The 19,995-nt window shown below is 39.5% G+C and overlaps 1 protein-coding gene across 1 annotated transcript in view; it reads left to right on the forward strand.

The window, feature by feature from the left end:
• Nucleotides 1-5,207: 5,207 nt before the first annotated feature.
• Nucleotides 5,208-19,995, forward strand: part of cap1 (CAP, adenylate cyclase-associated protein 1 (yeast)) — a 47,300-nt gene continuing 32,512 nt past the window's right edge. Inside the window, exons 1-3 of the mRNA XM_072548413.1 lie at nt 5,208-5,285; nt 11,298-11,402; nt 15,743-15,843. Coding sequence (XP_072404514.1) covers nt 11,306-11,402; nt 15,743-15,843 — 198 coding nt within the window. The 5' untranslated portion in view covers nt 5,208-5,285; nt 11,298-11,305. The remainder of the gene's footprint in view (nt 5,286-11,297; nt 11,403-15,742; nt 15,844-19,995) is intronic.

A 19,995-nucleotide genomic window follows, 5' to 3' on the forward strand; every position in this document is an offset into this window, starting at 1 on the left:
ATCCGGAGTTTTATTGTCCTCAATACCTTTCCTTCAGATGAGTGAGGCACAGTGTTGCTGCAGACTGAGGATGTCCTGGGACAAATGTCACAGAACTATACCAGCTGCTAGAAATGAGACTTGCAACTCCAAAGCATGGGTGGCCAGTCGAACTGTCACGGTTACAGCTGAAATGTTATGCTGCTGACTCCTTCTGAGGATTCACTGGAGAGTCATGTGGTTTGTCTCAAATTCAACCCACAAATGTATCAAAGTTGTTACCTATGCAGCTTGTGGCAGACCACACCGCCTTATCTTGCTTCCCTGTGATAAGGGCCACAATTATTTTCAATATATTCATGAAGTTTGCAGATGGCATAAAAATAGGTGAAAAGGTAAGGATGACACAGAATCTGCAGAGGGATATAGACAGGTTAAAAGAGTGAACAAACTTGGCAAATTAATCATAATGTGGAAAAATGTAAGGTTATATACTTTGGCGAGAAGAATAGAGGAGCTAAATGTTATTAAAATGGAGAAAGAAAGACTGCAAAGCTACTGCACAGTGATTTGGGCGTCCTCATAAGTCACATAAATCACAAAAAGCTAGCCTACGATTTCAACAGATCATAGAGAGGGCAAATGGAATGTTGGTCTTTATTTTTGAAGGAAATGGAGTATAAACACAGAGAGAATTTGCTAAAACTGTGCAAGAAACTAGTTATACCAGCCGTAGAATATTGTGAACAATTCTGGTCCCCTTCTCTAAAGAAATATATACTGGCATTGGAGACAGCCCAGAGAAGGTTCACTTGGTTGATATTGGTTATGGAGGATTTTTCTTATGAAGAAAGGTTGAGTAAGTTGGGCCTTTACTAATTGGAATTTAGAACAGTAATAACATTCAAGATTCTTAGGAGACTTGACAAGAAGTTGTTTTGCCTTATGGGAGTCTAGGACCAGCGAGCAAAGGAGACCATTATTACATCAAATGAGACCATTATTTCGTCCCTCTTCTATTTTGGTGTCTTTGACGTTCAAGAATTCTTGGGTGGAGTGGATGGAGTGGCAAGAGTCTTCTACTAGGTATTTCAGTTTTCGGTGGAGTTCTTTTACTAGTCTGTGTGTTGGTGTGCCAGGGAGTGAGACTATGGGTCTGAGTTTGTGTACCTTAGGTAATCCAAAGAAGCAAGGTGTGTTGGGTCCATCAGGCTTCATTTTTTGGAGATCTGTTTTATTAATTTTGCTTGATTTAGGAAGCTTCTTCAATATAGTTGTGATCCTGAATTCCTAATGTTATCAAAGAATTCCTGAACGTCATCAAAGATACCAAAATAGAAGAGGACAAAATAATGGTCTCCTTTGACGTAACAGCCTTGTTCACATCAATTAACATCAGCCTGGCCAAAGAAACACTGACCGCACTACTAGACAAATCAAGGACACAAATACCAGATAGCACCAACTCAACAGCAAGGGCAACATCCTCAAGCTAGTAGACCTGTGCCCCACTACTCACTCCACCTTCAATGACAAGACCTACAAACAAATCAATGGAACACCTGTGGGCTCACCAATATTAGGCTTCTTAGCAGAAACAGTAATGCAGAGACTCAATCGAACAACCCTCCCCACGAAGCAACCCAAACTTTGGGTCCACTATAAGATTAGAGATTAGATTAGACTCCCTACAGTGTGGAAACAGGCCCTTCGGCTCAACAAGTCCACACCGACCCTCCGAAGAGTAACCCATCTGGACCCATTTCCCTCTGACTAATGCACCTAACACTATGGGCAATTTAGCATGGCCAATTCACCTGACCTGCACATCTTTGGTCTGTGGGACGAAACCGGAGCACCCAGAGGAAACCCACGCAGAAACGGGGAGAATGTGCAAACTCCACACAAACAGTCGCCCGAGGCTGGAATCGAACCTGGGACCCTGGTGCTGTGAGGCAGAGTGCTGACCACTGAACCACCTTGCTGCCCTATGTGGATGATACCTTTGTCATCACAAAATGGAACAAATTAAAGGAAACTTACAACATCCTTATGGCATAAATTCTACAAAAGAGGAGAACAACATTCCTAGATGTCACAGCAGAACAAAGAGTTAATGGAGACCTGCAGAAAGCATCTACAGGAAAGCAACTCACACAGACCAGATACTTAACTACAGAAGCAATCATTCCAACACCCACAAACAGAGCTGTATCAGGACATTATTTAAACAAGCCACAACACACTGCAGCACCTAAAAGCTATGAGCGGCAAAAGAAAAATACTTAAACGGTTTGTTCAAGAACAACGGGTAACCGATAAACACAGTTCACCGATTCTTAAACAACAAAACCAAACAAGTAAACACCACATGCCCATTAACTATAGCCACATCAAAGACATCTTGGAGATGACCACCAGACCTCTCCAACCCCTTGGTATCATGGTAGCCCACAAACTTACCAGCACACTGAAACAAGTATTGATGAACCTAAAGGACCCTATACACCAATAGCCAGCAAAACAAATGTCATTTGCAAAATACCCTGCAAGGACTCTAACAAACGCTACATCTGACAGACAGGCAGAAAACTAGCCACCAGGATACACAAACACCAATTAGCCAGCAAAAGACATGACCCACTATCACTAGTATCTTTACATACAGACGAAGCAGGAAACCACTTTGACTGGGACAACACATCCATCTTAGGACAGGCTGAACACAGACACACATGGAAATTCCTAGAGGCCTGGCATTCAAACCGGAACTCCATCAAGAAGCAGATCAATTTGGACCCCATTTACCAACCTCTGAGAAAAAGAACAGGAAATGATATCACCTTCCGTAACAGACCAAAACACATAAATAGAATGTGGGACAGAACACCAGTGCTTCACTGGAGGCACACTGATGATGTTATCTAGCATGGTGACAAAACGTATGAAAACAAATATTCTAGTTCAGCGAGCAAACTTACAACCTGGGGTTAAAATTATTAGATCAACCATGAACTAACTGAATGGTGTGGCATACTCGATGGGAGGAATGGCCTACTTCAGCTGCCACGTCTTACAATCTTATGGTCTGATGCATAGCTGGGCTTTAAGTATGGCACCGCCTGTGGAAACAAGGGGCTTGCCTACAACTTTCCACAATTTTTGCCAATAAATTAATGCAATTTTATTTTTGAAGTATTTCTAAACTTTCCTTTAAAAGTGTTATGAAACCAGTTGCGTCATTTCTGAATTCATAGTTTTTTTTCATCAATTGCTGATTAGATAGTGTTTGGCAGATTATTATTTTGCAACAACATCAACAACTTGCATTTATCTAGCACCTTTAACTTTAGGAATGTTCCAAAATTTGACACTTGGACAGTGAAGATATCAGGACAAGTGAAAAAGTTGGTTTTAAGATTTGCCTTAATGGAGGAGAGACAAGACGTATGAGTGATTCTAGAATTTTACACCCAGTAACCACACGTATTGCTACCAAAGGGGGGCAATTAAAAGAAGGGAGGCAGAAAGCCCAGACCAGGTGCGTACAGAGATCCTAGAGAAAGGAAGGGATGAGGCTGAAGATGGGACTTTAAAATAAAAGTGTTGTTGCATCAGGAGCCAATGTGGATCATTGAGTACCTTGAATGGTGGGTGAGTGGACTTTCTCCAAGTTAGGAAATGGGTAGCAGCATTTTGGCTGTTTAGTTAGAGCATTTTTTTGCCTACTGGAAGTCTAACATGAAACACAAGACACCAGAAACATTGGAGGCACTAAGAGAGATAAAGTTGGGTGTACTCAAAATACTGTTGTTTTTAAGTTGCCAACAGTCAGTGTCTGATTATCTAAATTTTTTTGTTGTACATAGTTTTACTGATCATTCAAGTCATTTATGTTTCTGATTATCTTTATGGTTCACTTTATGGAATTTTCTTCATATTTAGTATTCGACTGAATAAATTCTGAATTAAAATGGCAGTGTCCCTCACATTGCATCCTTAGAATGCACATAACCCACACCTGTAAAAAAAAACTAAGAGACCAAAAAAACTAAGAGGCAAAAAAAACTGTAGATGCTGGAATCCAAGGACACTGAAGAAGGGTTACACCTGAAACGTTGACTTCTCCACCTCCCGCTGCTGCCTGGCTTGCTGCGTTCTCCCAGCCTCCTGCTTGTCTACCTTGTTAAAAAAAACTAAAACATGGTTTCTTTAGAATGGTAAGTTAATCTTTGCCTTCAATCATTCATAACCACTAGATGCTATAATCAAGTCAGTAAAACTAATTATTCGATACACAAGTGCAACATGAATCATTCAGAGAAATGTATTTTTTTGTTTATATACATTTTCCTCTTTATAACAGCTCGTTTCTCATTTTAGCATTAGGTTTCTAAACAGTCAGTATGTCTGATGGCAGACTAAACACCTGGTGAGAAAACTGTAGATTTTAGTCATCCAGAATATACTTTAGTAAGTTCTTACTTAGAATCATAGAGACTCAATGTACAGCACGAAACAGACCCTTCGGTCCAACTCGTCTACACTGACCAGATATCCTAATCTAATCTAGTGCCATTTGCCAGCACTTGGCCCATATTCCTCGAAATTCTTCCTTTTCATATACCCATCCAGATGCCTTTTAAATGCTGTAATTGTACCAACCACCACCACTTCCTCTGGCAGCTCATTCCATACACGCACCACCCTCTGCGTGGAAAAAGTTGCCCCTTAGGTGCCTTTTACATCTTTCCTTCTATCTTAGAAAAACAAATTAGGTAATTGACATGAATGTCTTACCCATACTTTTGTTTCATGCGGAAATATTGCATTTCAGTAAAACATTAATCGTGAGTAATCAAGAAATTGCAAAAATAAACAAGGTGGCCATCCTTAAAAACAATCTGCTGTTGTATTTTGCTCTTTCAGGGCGGAGGAATATTTAAACAGAAACAGATGAGAGTTAAGATTAGAAGAAACCTGTAATCACGTAAACGTAGATGTTAACCAGACAACTTTCAACACTGTCAAAATTGTCATGAAGCAAAAAAGACCTCGACAATGAATGAAGAATGGTGTATGTCTTTATAAAGTAAATACAGCCCCTCCCTCTTACTTCCTCAAATGATCTTTCCTCTTATTTCCGATAACTGAGCTCTGATCTTCTACTCGCTCCGGCCGAAAGGCCTTTTTTTTCCCTTATTAGGCGATAGCGGAAATTGGGTCCGGGGTGGCGCGGGGTGTTGTGGGATATTGGCGGTATTTCCGGCGACGGTTTTGGAGGAGCGAGAGCAGTTCGATCTCAGGTGAGTGGCTGGGGTGGGGAGCATTCGGGTACTGTGCTGCTTGTTCGAATGCACTGTTTGTTTTAAGAGTTAGCTTCTTTAACGCGAGTGGATGAGTGCCAGTCGCTGTTGTTCTCTATTCGGTTCTGTACGCTTTATCTGTTATATTGTGGTCGTGTTCTGAGGTTTTTTTTTACGTTTTCAGGTACATGACTAGGGAGGGCTTTGTGGGGTAGGGCCGGGGTTTCCATGACGACAGGAAGGTGTGTGTGAAATGGGGGTATGTAAATAATTTACACACTCGGGATTTAAATCGTTGCTGGAAGGAGTTGTTGCTTACTTGACTTGACTTGACTTGACTTGTGGCTTGGTGAGTCACAAGGAGCGGTTATTTTTGATTTAGTCCTAGCCTTTCTTTCTGGACAACGGTGGTCTTCTGCTAATGTAGCAATATTTTGATCATGTTTGGAAGTTGAAGCCTGTGAGACAGGATTAACTATTTGTTCAGTGATTTTGTGTGGATTTTTTCCAAATACATTTTAAGATGCCTCTGGTGATGGTGTAAAGGAGGTGTTAACTCTACGAGCTGTGTCCTGGACAGAATAGATTGAAATTTAACGGTGACCTTGCAATTAAGTAAGTGTATAAAATAACTAAAGCTCAAAAGTTCCTGAAAAAAAATTTAAAGTATGAGAAAACTTGATTTTTTTTTAGGCATGGATTTAGTGTCATCCTGTGGTTATTTTTCAGTTGTGGTTTTCTTTTCCTGCATGTCTGCATTCAGTTGGAATGTACTATATCTGGAGGGGAGTATTACTGTGAATCAATGACTTAAGTTTTGAATCTCTCTCTAAAGAGTTTTGTTTAAAACCTACACACAAGATGCAGTGTAAATTATAGCATGAATGTTTAGGCTGCTGCAGCAAAGTAACAAAGATTGAAAACTCTACCTTTTTATGAAAGAGTTGGTTAAACTTTGCTTGTCCTAACTTGCTGCAGCTGGCATGTAACATTTAGGAGGAATGTTTTAATGGCAAATGTGAGACTTGTAGAATCAAAAATAAATTGTGGGTTGTACATTTCATGCAAACCACTTGATTGTTTTTACCTGATTAACCATCATTTCCAATGACTGCAGTTACTGGAAACCAGATTCTGGATTACTGGTGCTGGAAGAGAATAGCAGTTCAGGCAGCATCAGAGGAGCAGTAAAATCGATGTTTTGGGCAAAAGTGCCTCATCAGGAATAAAGGCAGTGAGCCTGAAGTGTGGAAAGATAAGCTAGAGGAGGGTGAGGGTGGGGAGAAAGTAGCATAGAGTACAATGGGTGAGTGGGGGAGGGGATGAAGGTGATAGGTCAGGGAGGAGGGTGGAGTGGATAGGTGGAAAAGAAGATAGGCAGGTAGGACAAGTCCGGACAAGTCATGGGGACAGTGCTGAGCTCGAAGTTTGGAACTAGGGTGAGGTGGGGAAGGGGAAATGAGGAAACTGTTGAAGTCCACATGATGCCCTGGGGTTGAAGTGTTCCGAGGCAGAACATGAGGCGTTTTTCCTCCAGACATCTGCTGGTGAAGGAGGTCCAGGACCTCCATGTCCTTGGAAGAGTGGGAGGGGGAGTCGAAATGTTGGGCCACGGGGCGGTGTGGTTGATTGGTGCGGGTGTCCGGGAGATGTTCCCTAAAGTGCTCTGCTAGGAGGCATCCAGTCTCCCCAATGTAGAGGAGACCGCATCGGGAGCAACAGATACAATAAATGATATTAGTGGATGTGCAGGTAAAACTTTGGATGTGGAAGGCTCCTTTTGGGCCTTGGATGGTGGTGTGGGTGCAGGTTTTGCAGTTCCTGCAGTGGCAGGGGAAGCTGCCAGGATGGGAGGGTGGGTTGTAGGGGGGTGGGGCCAGGATGGGAGGGTGGGTTGTAGGGTTAATTAGTCTTTTGAGTAATTTGCATGTATTAAAGATCTTGTATTTTGGTTTCATTAGTTTTGACAATACTTTAAGTATTGATAAGTATTTTAATGCTGAAAGCTTACTCTTTGGGGCATTCTTTGACTTTTTCAAAAAAGCAAAACATTTACTTCATCCAAATATGTGCTGTTGAATGTCTCATCTAGTGGTCCTACTGTTGGTTAACTATTTATTTAAGCAGTCTCCAGTATGTTTAGCCTTGTGGTAGATTTTGTTTCGTTGGTGGTCTACTTTGAACGTTGCCTCAATTATAACTTTTCTTGACTTGTTGAAAGCACATGCCATGATGAAAAGAGGAGAGGCATGAAATCAAGAGCAACAAAACTGTATCTTTTTAAGAAACATTCACTTTCAAGATAAAAATTGCTGCACGTATAGTATTGATAATTCAATTCTACAAATTATGGTAAAATTGCTGTTCAAACGAGCAGGCAGTTTAATTTTTCCTAGCAGAAGCTGAAAAGTTTAAATTGGATGTGTTGTCAATTATACTGTTATAATTAGACATATGGTAAATGGAAAATACCATAGTACAGAAGCTCTGAAAGCATTTCAAATGCTACTTTTTAAGATGAATGTTTAGCTGAAATTGGTTCATGTAACCCACTTTTAAGCCTTTAAAAGTCTTTTATTTCCTCAATGAAATACTTTTAAGCAGATGTAAGGATGATACAGTTACAGACTTTGATTCTGATAAGAACCATATATTTAATTATAATGGAGACAGTGGCATGATCATATGACTTTCAATACATGATATTACCTGTTTTAAAGTGGTAACTAGAATTGGTGTCTTTATTTTTCAAAAAGGAGTGCAGACATCAATGGCAAGGCCAACATTCTGTTTATCACCAAATGACAACAGATTTATTGCCTTTATTATGAATTTGAATTTGTTCTTTGTGGAACATTATGCTCTGAGTTGTCCATTGTAGTTTGTGATTGCAACAGGAGAGATCAGCAGAGTGATATCATGCAATCTACTTATTAACAGGTCAGCCAGCAGAATTAAAATTGCGTGGATCATACTGAACTTTATACTGCAGGCATTACTAATTCCTCCAATTAATAAAACTTCAGCCTTTTGCTTTATTTTACAGTTTACAGAATAGCATTGCAATAGGAAAGTAAAATATGGCCCTTGGACTTTGGAAGAAAATCAATAAACAGTTGGTATAATTCAGTTCTTTTGAGGCTATGAGCACTTTGTTAGTACTCTTCTGTAACTTGTGCTGAAGGAAGCTTAGATATGAACCAAAATGAAAGTTAATTTGACTTGATAGCACTTCATGTGGAGTGTAAATTGTGAAACAAATGCAACACACTTTTGTAATAACTCCTGTATGAGCATGTTTAGTATGCATATTCCCTGACGAGATCATAGAAACAAGTAGTTATCTGACCCTTTACAAATTGTTCTGTAGTCCATCTTATGGCCTCTGTTCACAAAACTTCGTAGTTTCTCTGAAAAATTAAACTCTTCATTTGAAGAGCAACTCTTCAGTTTGTAGAAACAAATCATTGATGCAATACCAATAGCAAACTTTCACTGGAAAGTGAACATTTCATTAAAGGTATGGTTTTGTTGCTTTTGAATTCATGCCCCTCCTCTTTCAAAATGGCATGTGCTTTCATCAAGTCAAGAACTAAAGTTATAACTGAGGTGAAGTTCAAAATAGATCACCAACTGATCATGGCTGAACTGCAACCTCCTGTGAGCCTTTGTGCCTTGATTGAAAATATATTTATTTATTTTTTGAAATATAACAAATTTATCTAGCATCAGTTGTTTGATAAAAGGAGTTCCAAATGTTTACATGTAAGGTCATATATGTTGCAGTCCTGAAAATTCTGGCTCCGGGGTCATCTGAACCAACAGAGATGGTTCATCTTTCTGTTCCATATGTTTCTTGACAGTACTAACTGTAGACCAACATGTGTCTCAACATTGACCATTTCTGAATTGAGTTGAGAGTAATAAAATCCACCAGTGTGGTGGTCATGTGCATTTCCCATGAGTAGTGTCACTAGTGACTTCCTTTCTGCCTGCCAAGTAGACTTAAAGTTTATCCAGGTATTAGGGGAGCCAAAGAGTTCAGTAAACCTCCATTAAATTCCTTGTTTTTTTATATAACAACTCATTTGGTGAAGAAATAGTTCTGGCCATATGGCCCTTGTCTCTTTGGGTTGGTGAGAATTAAATCAGTCCATCCAGTTCTGATGCCTATGTAAGAATCCCCTGCTATGTGAAGCAGGAAGGTAGCTTTAAAATTTTCTTTTGGCGAGCAAGGGGATAGTGTAATGCAGAATATTTTTCAGGGGGTTGTGACACATGGAGCTTTGCTTTGAATTTTTCTTCATGCAAACACTTGGCGTGGATATTCATTGAATCATTGGGGACAGTAGAGGTCCTTCAGCGTATCAAATCTGCACTGATAAATATCACTCTCTTAATCTGAATCTACTCTCCAGTGCAATCATATCCATCCTTCATATAATTCTGATTTGGAAATTATGCAAGTATGCTTGGAAATTAACATATCAAATACCTTGAAAGGTCACAAGCTATTTAGCTGTTTCCTTGCTGGATGACCCTGCATGTGACAGATCAGTGACCAGTCATCTGGCTTCTGATTAATTGGAAATGTTCTTCTGGATCCTGGGGTTAAAAGTCCTGATCTGTGTCTGGTGGATCATCTCTATGTATAAACTGGTGGGTCTAGATCTATTTCTTGAACTTTGAGCAGTTTGTTTACAATTTCTGGAACCATATAAGTAGTCAGATTTTTGATTTGGAATTGTTATCGCATCAACTAAGAAAGATGTGGGAATATGAAGTTGATTTTGTGGTGGAACTTAAAGGAACCTGAGTAATTACTGAACTTGTGTATTAACTCTAAATTTTTCCTTCTTTGTATAATGTTGGATTGGAGGTACCCACCAAAATAACAATTTAAATGTAATTGGGTTTGTGTGGACAGTATAATGGGAAGTGTCCAAGTGTCTTGGTTTGGAATTTGTAAAAATTTAAGGCATTTGTGAAATTTTAAATGATCAATACTTTTCTGAAGAATTAGTGAACTGAGAGTAATGAGATGTGGCTTAACAGCACTAAGACTTCACAGTTTGAGGAATGTGGAGATCAGCAAAACTTGTAATTTAAACTGATCTGGAACTATAAGGGGTCCTCACTCCTAGCGTTTTAAAAGCTTGTTTTATGACTGACCTCCTATTCTTGATCCAATTCTGACAACTGTTCCCTTATTGACCAACGTGAAAGGCAGCTATCACAGATGGAAGCTATCTTTCATAAACTAGTTGAATGAAAAGCATTTTGTGTATTATAGCCTTGCACACTATAGTCACTTCTTTAAAGAGGACATTGACGATTGAGAGTTTAATGTATTGCCTATCCAATTTGCACTAAATGGATCTGTTCAAACAGGTGTCCACCCTTGCATTAACACAGTAATGGTTCTGACTAAAATCAATAGTTGACCACCTGTGACTGAGCACTGCTATTTTATTTTTTGCATTGTATCTGACACACTCAAGCACACTTCTCCAGTGATACCCATTGCCCAGTGCAGTGGAGCTATCCTTGAACTATGTCAGAGATGTCTTTTTTTTTTCTAACTTTGTCTAGTGTTCATTCCTCTCTCCATTTTGGTAACGTTATCCAAAAGTAGTGTTTCTTTCAGGTTTGTGTTGATGGCACCCACTCTACCTCGTCGTTTTTGACTCCTCCACTACAGTTTTAGATTGCTTATCCAATGCCAGTACTGTTAGTCATACAGCACAGAAACAGACCCTTCAATCCAACCAGTCCATGCAGACCATAATCACAAACTAAACTCCTCCCACCTGCCTATGTTTAGCTCCTATCCCGTCAAACATTTCTTATTCATGTACTTTTGCAAATGTCTTTCAAACATTGTAACTATACCCACAGACACCACTTCCTCAGGAAGTTCATTCCACGCATGAATCACTTCTCTTAAAAAAAGTAGTCTTTTTAAATTTGATGTTTGGGTCATGTTTATTGACTTGTTTTCCCTTTTTTTAGGTTGAACAATGGCAAACATGGAGGCCCTTGTGCAGAGGTTAGAGAAAGCTGTTTTACGACTGGAGACATTGGAATCCAGTAGAAATGCAGAATGTGGATCTGATGGTAATGGCAAACAAGTATTTTGACTTGAAACTATTTAAACTTGTCTGTTCTGACATAGAATTTGAATGGTCTATGAAAGCTTAGTCATAAAGGGCTATAGCACAGAAAAAAGCTCTTTATCCCATTGTGTGTGCACTGGTCAAAAACAAGTATCTAACTATTCTGATCCCATTTTCCAGCACTTTGCTCATAGCTTTGTTTTGCCTTGGCATTGAAATTATACATCTAAATATTTTCAGGATTTTTGCCTCTACTATCTTAACAGGCAGTTACTTTCAGATTTTCAGCACCATCTGGGTGAAAGTACTTTTCCTAATGTTCCTTTTAAACCTCCTTAACATTTTAAAATTTGTGCCTTTGATCATTGATTCCCCCCCACAAAGGGGGAGGGGGGGGTGGAGAAAGCGTTCTTCCCACTTTTCCTGTTGTTACCAATGCTGATGAAAGGTTATCCCTTTGATTCCTTGCTGCTCAGATGCTGCCTGACCTGCTGATTCTGACTTTCCAGTATCTGCAGGCCTCACTATCACCCTATCTGTCGTCCTCATTTTATACATCTCAATCACGAACCCCTCAATCTGCTCTGCTACAAGGAAAACAGTCTGTCTATCCAATCTTTCCTTTTACTAAAACTCCACTGCAGGCAACATTGTGGAATTTCTTCTCTGCAACATCTGTAGTGCAGTCACATTTGGCTTGTGTTCCAGAACTGCTCTAGTTTTGGCCTAACAAACTTTTTATATACAGTTCCAGCATTACCTCCTTGCTCTTAATTCTGTACCTTGGCTGATTTGAGAATATGTATAGGGTATTAGTAGGTAGGGAAAGAGTTCTGAGTTTTGTGAAACATGACATTCAGCTGAGTTAACAAGGTGGAAAAGCATTTTATGTAGAGCCATTTAACAAGATGAGGTAGCATTCAGTATGAAAGGTCAGTTTAACAAGGTGAGGAGTATTCATTATGTGAAGTCAGTTATTCATTGTGTAATGGCAGATGGCTTAATCTTTACTATTGACACTCGCTGATTGGGTGATCGTTACAAACAATATGTATGTTGTCTTATCTGGATGCTTCTCCCTGTAAAATGACTAATAATTCATTGAGAAGCTGTACTTCCAGACAAGACCATGAACTCATGTCTCTGCACATGGGCAATCATTCTCTCTCCCTCCAGGGCCTGAAATAAAGATGGAGGAGGTAAAACTACACTGTCTGAGCATTTTGCCTTGACGGGGGGGGGGAGGAACAGGATGACAAATTCAAAAACCATTAATCTACATGCCTCTTAAACACTACCTGTCCTGCTACCTTAAAGGGCCGGTGAACATGCACACCAGAGTCCTTTTGATTCTGGTGCTTCCCTTGGTCATACCCTTCAGGTACTCCTTTGCCTTGTTTGTCCTGCCCAAGTGCATTACCTCACACTTAGAATTTCATCCAGCTATTTGCCACCGATCAGCTCATTGATATCACCTTGTAATCTAAGACTATCTTCCTCATTATTTAGCACCCCACTAATTTTCATTTTTGTGAATTTACTAATTAGCCCTCCTACCTTCAAGTCTAAATCATTTACAGCAAGGGCCCCCGCACTGATTCCTGTGGACCCCACTGAACACTGCTTCCAGTCACACAAATACCTTTTGACTGTCTCCCTCTACCTCCTGCTACTCTTCTAATTCTAGATTCATGAACCAAATTTCCTTGGATCCCATGGGCTATTACCTTCCCTATTAGGAGCAAATTACTGCAGATGTTGGAATCTGTACTGAAAACAACAACATGCTGGAGATCAGTGGGTCAGGTGGTATCCATGCTGCCAGAGCTTCTCTAGTTCTGAAAAGTCATCTAGACTAACTTTTTTTTTCCTAACATCCTTACACAGCTGATGCGACTGCAACACCTCAACTTCTCTGAACAACCAAAATTTATTAAGCACAGTACGATACAAGCTTAGGCAAAACACTGAACACTCTGCTTTGCTTGTGAAGCATGTCCAGGGAAGTGCTCTGAACAAAGGAAATAGTTCTTCCTTATACAAATTTTTACATCAATCAGTAATGCTCACAAGACAATCCCAGTCACTCCCTGATTCTGGAGTGGCATGTGACTATCTAATGCAAATCTTTCCTTAGTGGCCAGATCTGGTTGAATTTTTTTTGTTGTAACTGTAGGCTGCAGTCAGAATTTTTAATTGCAATGTTCCAACTGACTTCTGAATTGGGGATGAAAATGTGAATAGGAGATGACAATGTAAATTGCTCTGAATGGCAAGGAAATGGCCATGTAAATGGCTCTGAAAAATGAGATTTCTTACAATCTCTAAGTCAGAAGTACCCCGCCATAGTTTCAGGAGATCCAATTTCCCTACAGGTCAGCAGATCAAGTTAATTTTTTAAATTGCAAACATTAGCTTGCTGTCTCTCCATGGATGCTGTCTGACCTTCTGTGATCTCCAGTATTTGTTTGTTTTTTCAGTACTTTCCCTATTAGTCTTCTGTGCAGGATTTTATCAAAAGCTTTGCTATAGTCCAGTAGACTGTTAAATGCAATGTCTTCATCTACACACCTAGTCACCGCTCCAAAAACTTCAAGTTGGGCAGACATGACTTCCCCTTAAAACCTTGCTCACTGGTTTTTGTTTGATCCCTGCCTCTCCCTGGGCTGATTTTAGTTCTGTCTCTCAGAATTGCTTCAAATATTTTCCAACCACTGAAATGAGACTGACTGGTCTGTAGTTAGCTGGTTTGGGTTTCTTCTTGTAAATTGTAACAACTTGATTGTCCTCCAGTCCCTTGGCACCTCTTCTGTAGACAGAGGAATTGAAAATTAACGCCAGTACCTGGGCAGTTTCCTCCCTTGCCTTGCATTTGATGTTTGCCTTTGACTTTGGGTGGCACAGTGGCTCAGTGGTTAGCACTGCTGCCTTACAGCACCAGGATCCTGGGTACAATTCCTGCTTGTCTGTGTGGAGATTGCACATTCTCCCTGTCCTCCAGTTTCCTCCTACAATCCAAAGATGTGCAGGCCAAGTGAATTGGCCATGCTAAATTGCCCACAGTGTTAGATGTGTTAGTCAGGGGCAAATATAGGGTGGAGAAATGGGTTTGGGTGGGTTTCTCTTCGGTGGGGCAGGGTGGGCTAGTTGGGCCGAAGGGCCTGATTCCCTATAGTGTGGAAACTAATAATCTAATCAGTCAATAGCTTGCCATATTGTTCTATTTCCAGGTTATTGTTGCTTTGGGATTGATCCAGTTAAAGTTAGGTCATGCTACTCAATTTGTTTCTGGACTAGAGAGCTGTTAATTGATGTTCATAGACATGTTTGCGTGATTGTCATCTTAAACAGATTTGACTCTTTGCATCTATGAAAAGACTTGTCTTTTTTTGGCCAGCTGCATTAATCTTAGAGATGTATCGGTTCTTGGTTAAGATAATAGGCATGAATTCCTCGCTGTTATTAGTGTAACCCGGGATATGGATGAAGTTAGGCTGCTGTTTACCTTCAAATTTTCTGTTCAAAAATGTCCTTTTTGTGCTGTGTTGATGCCATTCCAGTGTTAGTCACAAGACCTAAGCTGCTTTCTCAAAGGAATAAAATTAAAACAAGCAGTGAAAATTTGTTTTTATGTTGGATGGAGATTTAGTTATTACCTGCTGACAAACCTTTCACTCAACATGCAAATGAACTTACAACTTATGAGCAAGCGTGTGCTGTTTGAGCCCTGAGTCTGCTCATCCATTTGGCTGATCTGATTGTGGACACTACTTACCTGTCCACATTTTCAATACATTACCTGATTTTTTTTTTGTGAAGCTTGCTGAATCAGAAGGCTAAGATATGAGCCCCACCTGATTCAAAGGTGTGTCAGAACATATTTGAGCAGGTTGATTACAATCCAAGCTTCATTTGAATATTTTTAATGAGAAGTTACTGAGATGAATAAGGCTGTGATAAGAGAAATCAAAATTAAATTGTTCACTAATTCAGTTTAAGATTTTTTAAGTGATTCAATACTTTGATTAAAAATATGGTGTAATAAGCTGCATCTATCATAATTTATTCAGGATAGGGCATGAAGACAACTTAAGATCTAACTTTTACAAATAATTGCAATCAGCTTTCATGCTATACATCCCTACATATTTCCCTTTTATAAAGTTAAATGTGCTTTGATACCAGATTCCAGAAAACCAGTTAATTTTCTGTTTGCATTTATGTATCCTTATAGGGTAACATGCATTCTTTTGATCTTGAACAATTTTGTGTATGAATTGATTCTTTTGCATTACAATCACATGATGATCTACCTGTATGGTGTCTCTTTCTTTTATGCAGCGGTTGCTCCCTTTGTAGAGGCATTTGATGAGATGTTGATTGGAACAATTGCACAATATTACAAACTAAGCAAGGAGATTGGAGGTGATGTTGGAGAACATGTGAGTAATTATTTTCAGGGAGTTGTCAAATTATAGGCAGCCCTGTCATTTTGATAATTCCTGAAAACTGATCTGGGTATTTTGGGGGGGGGAAAGGAATAAGCACACGTTGATAGATCTTAGTGATGATATCTGGTTTTCTTCCCAACTCGCCGGAAAGTAGGCAGGATAGAAACTAACTGAACTATGATAGCTGTGTTGGGGTGGGCAATGCATCAAGCTGTTTCATGTGTTGAACCCCACTTGTTAAATAGTCTGGCTTGTATTGAAATACTGAATTACTAAGGCTTGGTCCTTCCTTACAGAGTTTATTGAATTCCACTTAAAAAGAATATAATTTTGTAAATAGGTGAAAAATTTAAAGTTCCTCCTTGACTGTAGTCATCCCATGTCACCAAGGAAGAAAAGCATTTAAAATATGTAATGGCTTCTGTGAAGATGGTTATATTTCTACCACAGTTGATCAGTCTATATTGGCTTTAGCTGTAAAAGCTGAAGCATTATTTTTAGTTTATCAAGAAATGATACTTAGCAACGATGGCACTGCACATCAGTAGTGTGTTCAGAAAAGGAACTATTTGGATGAAAGTGTCCCTTGTAGTTCCTGAACTTCTAATTATAGTGTTATCAAGTGGTTGTCTGATTAAAGCAAATTGAGCATCTATGTAGTACTTTATTTAATAGATTGAAATATTTCAATTTCAGTTCATACTTTGAAGACACTTAGTTCATGTGAGCATTATAAAACGTGGAGGTTGTAGTGTTGGACAGGGATGGACAGAGTCAGATGTCATATGACACATGACACCAGGTTAGAGTTCAAGTTTATTTGAAATCACAAGCTTTCAGTGTGTTGCTCCTTTTGTCAGGTGACCTTTGACATTATACAACAATACAGCATTCAGCTACAAGAGGGATCAGATCAGTAGATCAAAAGTTTGGTCACTGAAGTAGGTTTTAAGGAGGGAAGTGAGGTGGTGAAGTGGAAAGCGTATTCAAGTTTAAGGCTTAGGCAACTAAGTCACATCCAACAATGACAGACCTATTAAATTTGGCGATGCTTGCGTTCAGAATGAATGCAGTGCAGATAGCACAAATTTGTAGGGTGTGGGATATTAGAGGTATAGAGAGAAGGCTGTAAAAGAATTTGAAAGTGTGGGTGAGAATTCTGAAATAGTGTTCTAGCCCAAGAGTCAATGTACATCACTGAGTATCGTTTGAAAGGTAAGTGGGACTTAAAAGAAGTGCAGCAGAAGTTTTGGTAACCTCCAGTTTACTAAGAGAGAATATAGGAGGTGAAACAAAAATTTACAAAGACCAGAAGGGATGAAACCAAATGCATGTGTGATTTGAATAAAGATGGGAGAACTGAATGCAAATAGAAATGATTTAAATATGACCTGGTAGGGGTAGCATTGTGGCATGGTTGAAGATTGGCAGGCTACCAGGAAGCAGACTAGTGAGTAGGTCTTGTCCAGTTTGACAAGGTATAATATGTAATGTGTTCAAGGATTTATGTTAGGACCTAGTCTGTTTACAATTTAAATCCATGATTGAATGAAGGAGCACTGGATATATTTGCCTAATTTGCTGGTGTCAAAAGATGGGTAGGAAAGCAAGTTGTGAAGAAGCTGCAGTAAAATATGGGCTAGACAATTGGGCATGGTTGAGACAAAAAGTATATAATGTGGAGAAATATGAAATTCTGTTTCGGTATGTTGAGTAAAAGCATATTAAGTATTGATATAGCAGAGCTGTGCTGTATAGGAATTTGGCAGTCCTTGTGCATGAATTGCAGAAGTTTAGTATGCAGGTCCAGCAAGTAATTTGGAAAGCTAATGCAATGTTATCATGAGGGGAATTCAAGACAAAATAGAGAGGTTGTGCTTCAGTTATCTAGAATACAAGTGAGGATGCATCTGTAGTACTGTCCATACTTTAGGTGACCTTGTTTTGGTTCTGTTCGCCGAGCCGGGAATTTGTGTTGCAGCCATTTCGTCCCCTGTCTAGGTGACATCCTCAGTGCTTGGGAGCCTCCTGTGAAGCGCTTCACAGGAGGCTCCCAAGCACTGAGGATGTCACCTAGACAGGGGACGAAATGTCTGCAACACAAATTCCCGGCTCGGCGAACAGAACCACAACAATGAGCACCCAAGCTACAAATCTTCTCTCAAACTTTGTGACCTTATTTTAAGCAACAATAGGAATGCATTGTTAATGTTCAGAGAAGCTTGACTAAACTAATAGCTGGAATGCTCTCCTGCGAAGAAGGTTGGCCAAGCTAGGCTTGAGATTGCTGGACTTGAAAGGAGCAAGAGACAATTTGGTTGAAATATAAAAGATCCTGAGGGTATTGACTGGGTGGATGTGGAAATCAAAAGTTTGAAAATGTGAATGTACCAGGTCCACTGATGCTATTTCATTTGACTTTCTTAAAACCTTGTTTCCCCTCGTATTTCTGTGTTGGTTATCTTGTGAAGATAACAAGTAGTTATTTAATTGATGTGCTTTTTTTTCTATCCATTCACCTTTCAAATTGTAAAGGACCTATATATGTCATCTTTTTAATATTTTTTCATGTGCAGAAACCCATGTACACTTTTTTTAAATTCTGTGCAAGTTGACTGTCTGTCTTGCATGCTTTTCTCCTCTTAATCCGTCTTAATCCTCCTTTTCCTAAATTCTAAACTGCTTCCAATCCTTGGGCTCACTACTTTTTCTATTTGGATCTACCTTACTCTTTGGGTCTGTACTATTGTTTTATAAACCGCAGTTGGGCCACTCCTTTTTTCACGCAAGTGCATTATACATGCACTACTGCAATACATGCTTTTGTTCTTTGGCCGTTGATCTGTTGTTAGATTTTGTAACTTCATTAAAAAGGCCTATCTCAATCGACTTGCCCCTCATACGTTTTGTAGTTTTCCTTTGTTTAAGTTTGTGCCCCTCAATTTGAATTGGACTACCTCATTTACTATCAAGCCATGGTTATTTTCCTTTCAGGGCCTTCCAAATCAACATTACTAGATAAAATCCAGTCCAAGCCAGTTCTCGGGTTGTTTCCTCAATGTGCTGCTTTTTTATAATAAAAATCTTGCATTCCATTCACTATAGTATTATTGCTAATGTGGTTTGCCCTGTCTACATGTAGACTTAAAATCAGCCATGATTAAAAGCACCCTTGTGTGCATCTTCAGTTTGTCATTTAATGCTGTCCCCTACGTTACCAGCAGTAAGGAGGACTACAGGCACCTCCCACAAATGTTTTCTACCTCCAGTTGCTTCTTGGATTCATCCAGAGTGATTTACACATCTGGATTTCTTGTGCAGATATCCTTTCTCATTATTGCACTGATTTTATCTTTCACAAACTCTGCCACCCCAGTTTACTTTTTACTTTTTCACTCCTTCCTAAAAATTGAATACTGTTGGTTCCCAGCTTTGGTAACCCTGCAGTCATGTCTTTACAATTATGGAGACATGAGACTCCATTGCAACTATTTGATTTAAATCGTGTACCTTATTGCATATGCTCCAGTGCACTGTTTTTTTGATTTGTCTTTGACGTTTTTATACTTTTTTTTTTGTACGTTGGCCCTGTTGCTGCTAGGCCTTGTTTCCTCTTTCCGTTTATGCTTCCTTTTCAATATTTTGTTTACATCTTTGTTTCTCACACTCGCCTCCTTGCTCAAGTTTCTATTCCCCCTTGTCAGTCCTAGACAAATGACTGCGCAGATATTGGTTCCTGTCTCTCCAGAGTGCAACTTGCCCAGCTTTTACAGGTTCCATCATGTCCAGTGTCATTTCCAATGCTTCCGAAGCCTAAACCCACTACTTTGGCACCATCTTTCTCATCATGCATTCAACTGACTTGACTAGCACTGTAGCAATTTTTTATTGGGTTCTTTTCTATATTTCTTAGCTTCCTGTATTCAGTTTGCAGAACCTGATCATTCTTACCAACGTGGACCATGATCTCCTGGCTGATCTCTCTTCCTGACAGTTCTACAGTTGTTCAGTGACATCCTTGATCCTGGCACCAGGGAGGCAGCATATCCTTTAGGTGTAATGTCTGAAGTTTCTGGCATTGTAGAAACATCTTATCTGTTCCCCTTAAATTGTCTTATCGCTAATGTTTTGATAGTCACTATT

This window comes from Chiloscyllium punctatum, chromosome 27, assembly GCF_047496795.1.
Source record: "Chiloscyllium punctatum isolate Juve2018m chromosome 27, sChiPun1.3, whole genome shotgun sequence".
NCBI classification, from domain to species: Eukaryota; Metazoa; Chordata; class Chondrichthyes; order Orectolobiformes; family Hemiscylliidae; genus Chiloscyllium; species Chiloscyllium punctatum.